Below are 8,868 nucleotides of genomic sequence, written 5' to 3'. Positions count from 1 at the left end.
TCGTCGAAGTTCAGAAACCTAATATTATAACTTCATCCGAAGACACATCCATGATGCACTGCAGACCGAGTACCTCGTTGAGGAGGACCCATGCACCATCTGGGTTGCTTTGGCCGATTGCTTCGATCACCAAAAAAATGTTTACATGCCTGAAGCATGGCATAACTGTGATAAGCTCATATTTATATATATTTTACATCAAATTCACTTGTCTTTTCTTAGTTAGTTCCTTATATTTTTAAGCTATTTACTTTGTTTTTGTGTTTTGTAGGATTTGTCAAGCAAAGAAAAGAAAAATAGCACAAGAGGGATTTTAAGTAACAAATTCGTCAAAACTGCCTGTGCAGGTCAGTTGACTTTGGAAGCAAGTTGTGAATATCTCAGAATGAATTAGAGAATGAACCTTATATTCTTGGAAAGCTACGGATGTCTATTTTCTAGAGTATTTTTCGGATTGTTAATATCATTTTTCTAGAAGAAATTATAGCTGTTTTAACACTAGAAGGTTCACAAGAGACTGAGCAGTTTGTAACTGCAATGAAAGCAATAAACCCAATAAATCTAGCAGCCAAAACTGATGCAGTCAAGAACAAGCCAGCTGACACCTATTCAAATATCAGAGGAAATGGATTTAAAGATGAGGATTAAGAGGAAGTAATTGGCATAAAGGTTACCCAAAGAGTTACAATTATTTTACCATTTCCTCACTTATTGTCATCACCAAATGGCTATTAGTGGGTGAGTTAAGGAGAAGAAAATGGGGTAGCAAGATAAAAAGGGAGCTGACGGGAAGCAATAGAGGAGGAAGGAGGAAATCTTGGCATTCTCTTCTCTCGGTTTTATCTTCTCAAACTCATGTCTTACTTTTGGTTTTATTTGAGAATTATGTGTAACTAAATTTTTAGTAGTTAGGGGTTGTTTTGAAGCCCCGAATATGATTGCAAGTTTGTTATGACATTTCTTTGAATTACTTTTATGAATGGATGAAAATTGGTTCACTACTTGTCTCATTGATGAATTTTTTATGTGTTTTCTACAGATGCATACTTAGGTAAGCATATCTAGGATTCTAATGCTATGAATATGTGTGTGCATGCCCTTGTCGAATGAGGACCTACATATGTTCTAGAGTAGTACTTGTTAATTGCAATTAACATGTGAACCAATTTCTAGGATAAGTAAGGCAACGCTAGTACTTATGATGCCATGTGATGACTCAAACTCTTTTCGTTCTTAATGATTTCTACTTGTTAAATTTATGAACACACCATTCTAGATTACTTGCTAGAGACTAAGTTAAGTTGAAAACGTCGTTCTCTTAACATACTACATAAGAAAGAGTAATAGGTTGAGTTCTAATATTGAGCCAACTTGAGCATCTTCATCCGGAAATAAAAGGATTTTGAATGGAACATAACATGTTTGTATGATTATTTGGTGGTGGATAGCAATTCCCCTAATTCATTTTTCTTAATTTGTGAACTATTTAAAATTTGTTTTTGTCCTGTTTTTGTTCGATTTAATTTAAATATCAAATCAACTCCAAAAATCCCAAAACTTTGTGTGAGTGTAGCTCTGTGTGTCTAGTGTCTGCATATAAAATTTCATAGACTTTAGATAAGTGTAAGTCGGTCTAATAATTATGTTTCGGTGGCTAGTCAATAGGGACAGTAGCCCAGTTTTTGTGACATTTTAAGTAGTTAGATAAAACAATCTTCAGCGGGAAAGACCCTTATTTTTATATGCCGCAATTGACAAATCTTAGTGTTAATAAGGAAAATCAATAGGACATTTGTGTGCTACTTTGTGATGTGCATTTAATCCTATCAAATTGGCAGCATTTACGCTTCCAAGACTTTAAGTATGTGAATGAATACAATTCTGAAGTTTGTAGAATCCGATCACTGCTTAAGTTCTATGAAGAGGACTTAACCGAAGAGGATTTTCTAGAGAAAACACCTTCGACCTTTAATGCCACCAATATTGTCCTACATCAACAGTATAAGGCACATAAGTTCACCAAATTTTTTGATTTGATCTCTATTTTACTTCTCACTGAAAAGCAGAACCAGCTTTTGATGAAGAATCATCAAGCTCAACCTACTGGCTCGAACGCTCCGCCTGAAGCGCATGCGACTAATTCTAACAGCCACAACCGATGAAAACCCTGTCGTGGCCATAGAAATGGGTGGCAGGCCCCACCATGGGCCCAAGGTTAACAGAGCAGAGACCTACCCAAGGGACGAAATTTGACCCAAAAGCGTCAACCCCTTGCCTCTAAGGCCCCAAACTTCAAGAACAAGGGAAAAACTACCGTTTAATCAGCTTCTAATGTACTGGACATGTGTTATCGTTGCGGGTCAAAGGATCATTGGTCACATGTATGCTGAGCTACCCTCGAGGTTATTTCCAAGTGTCATTCCCGTCATGAAACTAACTTTTTGCATGTGGAACATCTCGAATATGTTACTACAACTATGGAGGTTTCAAATTTTCAAGAGGCATCCGCCCATATGGAAGAATAAAGTTTTATTTTTCTAAGGTATGTTAGGGTGTTTTATACCCCTAGTGGCCGAACCCACTAGGTGTGGCCGAACATACCCCCCTCCCAACAAAAAAAAGGAATTATTTGTTTGGTTTGGTTTGTTTTGAATTATGGATAATTATTTTTATGGATATTATTTCTCGATTGATTAATTGAATGAATGGAATTATGTTTATGCATGTGACTGATTCAATTAATTTATTTTTATGTATGACTAGTGAGGAAGTTAGTTATCTGGCTGATAGTGCTACCACGCACACCATCTTATCTGAACAACATTATTTTACTAACTTCGTACATAAAAATGCACCTCTGAGAACCCTTTTAGGCCCATCCAACCTGATATGGAAATGCCCGTATAATGTTGTCTAATGGTACTGACTTAACCATTAAAGAGGTCTTCTATTCTCCACGTTCTGGAAGAACGTTGTTGAGCTTAGAGATATTCGAGATAATCAATATCATGTTAAACCACTGAAGAGAATGGTTCTGAATTTCTTTGTATCACTTTTTACGAATATGGCTAGAAGTGTATTCACAAGAAGTTAGAACGTTTCCCGAGTAGGTTGTACATAACAACCATCCGATTCGTGGAGACCCACCACATGGCTGGCCCTATGCCTAGGTTCAAGAGCACTCTTATGCTTTGGCATGATTGAATGGGACATCCCGGATGAGATATGATGCACCATATCCTCAAGGTATCACACATACATCACTTAAAATCTTATCTCAACCATCTACCATGCAAAGCATGCTCCTTGGGGAATTTGAATATTCAACCCTCAACTATAAAGATTATTCACGACCCCCTAAGTTTCTTTAGAGGATTCAAGAGGATATTTGTGGACTTATCCAACCAACATGCAGACCATTTAGATACTTCATTGTGTTGGTTGATGCATCGACATATTGGTCACACGTCTGCTTATTGTCTACATGAAACGCTGCATTTGCGAAACTCGTAGCTCAAATTATTAAGCTTAGGGCTTACCACCCTGATTATCCGATTAAGTCGATTCGACTGGATAATGCTGGAGAGTTTACGTTACAGACTTTTGACAATTATTGCATGTCAATTGGGATTGACGTTGAACATCATATACCCTATGTTCACACCCAAAATGACCTGGCAGAAACTTTCATGAAGCGCATTCAAACGATAGCTTAGACTTTGGTTATGCAAACTGAATTGTCGATATGTACCTAGGGCCATGCAATATTGCATGCAACTATGTAGATCCACCTAAGGCTTACATCTATCCAACCTCATTCACCGTTATAGTTGGTTACAAGATACAAGCCTGACATCTCACATTTATGTGTGTTTGCGCAGTCTATGTGCCAATAGCGCCGCCACTTCGTACCAAAGTGGGTCTTCAGAGAAGAATGGGAATTTATGTAAGTTATGATTCGTCATCAATTATTCGCTATTTAGAGCCCTTGATAGGAGATCTTTGTACTGCATGTTTTGCACATTGTCATTTTGATGAGACAGTCTTCCCGTCGTTACGGAGAGATAAGATCACTAATGTTCTTGTAGAACGCCACAAATTATAATGGATTACTCCCACTTTGTCTCATTTAAATCCCTACACTGCCCAGTCTGAAATTGAAGTGCGACGTATTCTAAATATTCATATCATTGCTCAAAGCATGCTAGATGCTTTTATTGATCTAACAAATGTGACGAGATCACATATACCTGTTGCAAAGGCACCTATAAGGATGGACGTACTTAACGTACATTGTAACATCGCCTTGGAAGGCATGACCGTCCCTGAGGGTGAGGCGGTCGCACCTCTCACGCGGCCCGGTACGCTGGTGGCTAGCTAATCATATGCTCTAACCCTGAAGTGTGGTAGACCCCTTGGTTCAAATGATTCACAACCCCGGAAGAGGAAAACGGCACAAACTAGTGAACCTAGTGTGAATCCAGTCATCGCTTACTTATCTGTTCCTACGCATGAGGTTATTCTAGACATACTGGCCTTCTAAAAATCACGAGATTTCGATCCATTACGTAGTATTGGATGAGGTTTAGAATTGGAATAAGATGATTGTTGATGATGCATTCGCGTATACTCTTCCTACCAACATCATGTTTAACAATGACATTGAACCACGTTCCGTTGATAAATGTCAACGTAGAGCCAATTGGTCAAACTGGAAACAAGCAATCCAGGTTAAACTTAATTTACTTGCAAAACGTAAGGTGTTTGGGCCCTTAGCTCCTACTCCACAACATGTGAAACTTATGGGTTACAAGTGGGTTTTCGTGAGGAAGCGTATTGAGAAGAATGAAATAGTACGATACAAAGCACGTCTCGTAGCGCAAGGCTACTCTACGCCTTGGGATTGATTACGAGGAGACGTATTCCCTCGTAATGGACGTCATAACGTTCCGCTACCTTATCAGTTTGGTACTTTTCAAAAAACTGAATACGCAGCTTATGGACGTGGTAACCGCGTATCTTTATAGGGATCTAGATACGGAAATCTACATGAAAGTTCCAGAATGACTTCCATTGACTGGTTCAAATAGTTATAGACCACGGAACACCCTCTTGATTAGATTGAGGAGGTCACTCTACAGATTGAAACAATTTGAGTGGATGTGGTATTACTGTCTGAGTGAATATTTGACAAGTCGGGGTTATGGGAACAACGAATTATGCCCATGCATGTTCATCTAGAAGTTATATTTCAGATTTGCAATCGTTGCAGTTTATGTCGAAAACATGAACCTCATCGGAACTCCCGCAGAGCTTTAGGAAATTACCATTTACTTGAAATAAGAATTTGAGATGATGGATCTTAGAAAAACTCAATATTGTCTCGGCTTGGAAATCGAACACTGTTTGGATGGAATCCTAATACATCAATTGAACTACACTAAGAAGGTGTTGCAACGTTTTAATGAGAATAAAGCCAAGCCTTTGAGTACTTCTATGGTCGTTCGTACTCTAGATGCTAAACGAGATCCCTTCCATCCCAAGGAGGATAAGGAAGAGATTTTGGAGCCTGAAGTTCCATACCTAAGTGCAATTGGTGCTTTATTGTACTTGGCTCAATGCACTAGACCCGACATCTCATTCGTTGTTAATCTTTTGGCTAATTACAGCAACGCGCCTACACGCAAACACTGGAATGGTGTTAAAGATATTTTTCGCTACCTCAAGGGTACGATGAATTTGGGCTTGTTCTACACCCATGAATCCTCGAGAGGAGCCGCCGCCCCTTATCTTTCCTCGGGTTGATTCTCACCTTGTTGGTTATATAAATGCTGGTTATTTGTCTGACCTACATAAGGATGTCTTTACCATTGGAGACACCTCAATATTTTGGAGGTCCACCAAGCAAACAGTAGTTGCTACTTCTTCAAACCATGCTGAGATTTTCGCCTTGCATGAAGCCTCGTGTGAGTGCGTTTTGTTGAGAGCAGCCATGGAACACATTTGAAGCACTAGTGGTCTTACTTCTGTCGTTGACCTTCCTACGATGATCTTTGAAGACAATGCAGCATGTATCGAGCGGTTAAAGAAGGAATACATCAAGGGAGACAACATTAAGCATATAGCACCGAAGTTCTTTTATTCTTACCAACAACAACAACATTAGAACATTGAAGTCAAGAAAATTCATTCCCAGGACAACTTGGTCGATCTTTCACCAAGTTATTGCCCAAGTTTACTTTTTAAAAGCTCGTCCAAGGAATTGGTATGTGTAAATTTTCTGAGTTGAATTGCTTGTAGTTATCTTATTTGGAAGTTATGTCTAACTCGGGGGAAGTATCCTGAAGCATACTCACTTGATCTTAATGTACTTTTTTTCCTACGATTAGGAGCATTTTCCCATTGGATTTTTGCTACCTAACAAGGTTTTGATGAGACACCCATTTTGGGATGATCATACTCCATTGAGTTCACTACTTTTGTCCTGTTCAACGTTTGTTTTAGACATTATGCATACTTCTCACTTTTCTCCTTAGTCTATGAGTTTTTACCTATCTTAGGTTTTACCATAACAAGGTTTTGTGAGTTTTACTACCAATGCATACTTTCTTTAAATTTTAGACTCGCATTCGCCCGTTGTGTCGATGACTTCATCAACTGTTCTACCTCAACTGCTAAACACTTGATGCAAAGTTTTGTTTGAGTATTTACACACTCAAGGGGGAGTGTTGTAGTCCTCTTAGATTATGATTGTGATTATGTAAATCCTAGTGTATCTATAGATTTCTTGGCATATTCTCTTTAGTAGATATTATCCTATTAGAGTTGTAATCCTATGAGGGTAAGGATTTAACCTATCCTACTACTATAAATAAAAGTACAATTGGGTGATACAACAAACGCCTCAGAATTACATCTCTCTCATCTCTCTCTTGCCACCGGCCCTCTCCCTCTCTAGTCCTAAATGCAGTTTAGTAAATTAGGCCTACAATTGGTTTGATCACTCAGTGTATCAATTCACGTATTATAATAAGACTAAACGACACAATATTCATGTCGCCACTTCTATATATATTAATAAAAATTTATATGCTATAAATTGAGTTAAATAGTAAGGCCACATAACTATGTTTCAGATTATCCGAAAAATTACTTCAAGTTCTCATCTTGGTTGGCCATCTTGACAAATAATACCCTTATACTTAATTACCAGAAATTAATCGGAGAAACGGTCAAAACCGTTAAATCTTTTCGTAGAGTGCTACATCATGTAAGTACATAGATAATTATTGTAAGGAAAACAAAAAATTGAAAGAAAAAAAAACGAAATTAGATATTGATTTGTCCTTGAACCTCGATGCATTAACCCAATGAATCGTGGAGTATTCATAATTATAGCTTCTTATGTAATTTGAATCGAGTTGAGAAGAAGATATCTCTCACCCAAAGAGGAGACCAAGAAAGCACAGCAAACAAACCAGTCATGTGACCAAAACTAATAACCTTTGGTGGTCTGGGCCTCAAAACTTTCTGTGCAACATGCCTAGCAAACACACCACCATCCGTTGCTTTTCTTCCTTGAGAAGCCCTGGCTCTCTCAGCAATGGCCTCCTTAAACTCCTTATATAGTTTCCAATCCTGACCGCCCAACCTCTCTACATTTGCACTCCCAAAATTTGATCTAACTGCCCCAGGCATAACCAGCACAACATCAATACCAAACGGCTTCAGTTCAACCCTTAAAGTATTTGACATTGCATGCACTGCTGCCTTGCTTGCACAATAAGACCCTGCCCATGGTGTTGGCACTTTGCCCACAACGCTTCCGATATTTACAATGCTGCCTCTGCGCTGTGATGCCATGTATGGCACCACTTGTTGTACAAGTCTCAGTTGCCCAAGCGTGTTAATCTCCCAAGCCCTTCTTATAGTCTCTAACGGAAGCTCGGCGAGAGGTCCGGTGCTTCCTATTCCGGCATTATTAACAAGAACGTCGATGCGGCCATACTTGGAAATAATCGTCTTTACGGCCAATGCGACACTTTCGTCTGAAGACACATCAAGCTCAAGTGTGTCAATGTATTTTGAAGGACTTAAGTCTATGTCGTTCATGCGGTGTAAGATGTCGGTGGCAAAGACGATGCATTTCTGCTCGGCGAAAGCCTTACAGTACTCATAGCCAATGCCACCTTTGGCACAACCTGTAACTAGAACAACTTTAGAGTCAGAAGTACTCATGTTTCTTTGATTTCCCTTGTCATTGAATAATGGATTGGATTGCATAAACCTTATATAAGAAGGCATGCATGAACTGTGTTTATTGCGCCAAGATGTATAATTCTTGTTGCTAATTTTATTATATTGGCGTACTAGAATATACTTGAGGGAATATGCTATTTCAATCATAATCGGCCGGCTTTAAATGGACTTGTTTACAAGGTATTTATCGTGAATGAGGATGTCAAATTCTTGATTTGCATTGGTTACGCATATAGCTCCAATCAACAATCGTAATCGGCTATCATAGCCAAATTTTAAATTACATAAGTTATTGTTTGGGCCTGAAATTTAGAATTTGAGCCGAGAAGAGACGAGGTCCAGAAAATTGGAAAAAAAAAAATCTAGTGAAACAAAAAGGAAGGAACAAAGTGCAAATATGGGGCAGGCAGCTTCTCGATTAGAACTCAGACTACAATGTTAAACTATACAGTCCAATTCGAAAGTGAAACAATTTACAAGGAGCTGTGGGATTGCTTCCTTGACCTAAATATTAGTGAAGTTTTGGCAGATTTTCACACTTTCATTTTAACAAGAAAATAAAAATTAACATATATAAAAATAAATGAAGAATATGTACATATAAAATAA

The 8,868-nt window shown here is 38.4% G+C and overlaps 1 protein-coding gene across 1 annotated transcript; it reads right to left on the bottom strand.

The window, feature by feature from the left end:
* Nucleotides 1-7,392: 7,392 nt before the first annotated feature.
* Nucleotides 7,393-8,239, bottom strand: LOC103405096 (short-chain dehydrogenase ptmH-like). The gene has a single exon (XM_008344064.3). It carries the CDS (start codon nucleotides 8,236-8,238, stop codon nucleotides 7,393-7,395), a length of 846 nt encoding a protein of 281 aa, XP_008342286.2. The 5' UTR covers nucleotide 8,239.
* Between the last annotated feature and the right edge of the window lie 629 nt (nucleotides 8,240-8,868).

The sequence above is a fragment of the Malus domestica genome, chromosome 02, assembly GCF_042453785.1.
Source record: "Malus domestica chromosome 02, GDT2T_hap1".
In the NCBI taxonomy this organism is placed as follows: Eukaryota; Viridiplantae; Streptophyta; class Magnoliopsida; order Rosales; family Rosaceae; genus Malus; species Malus domestica.
This window is presented reverse-complemented; position numbering and strand designations above follow the sequence as displayed.

Coding starts and splice junctions, on each gene's coding strand:
- LOC103405096 (XM_008344064.3), bottom strand. CDS start 8,238: ATGAGTACTTCTGACTCTAAAGTTGTTCTAGTTACAGGTTGTGCCAAA.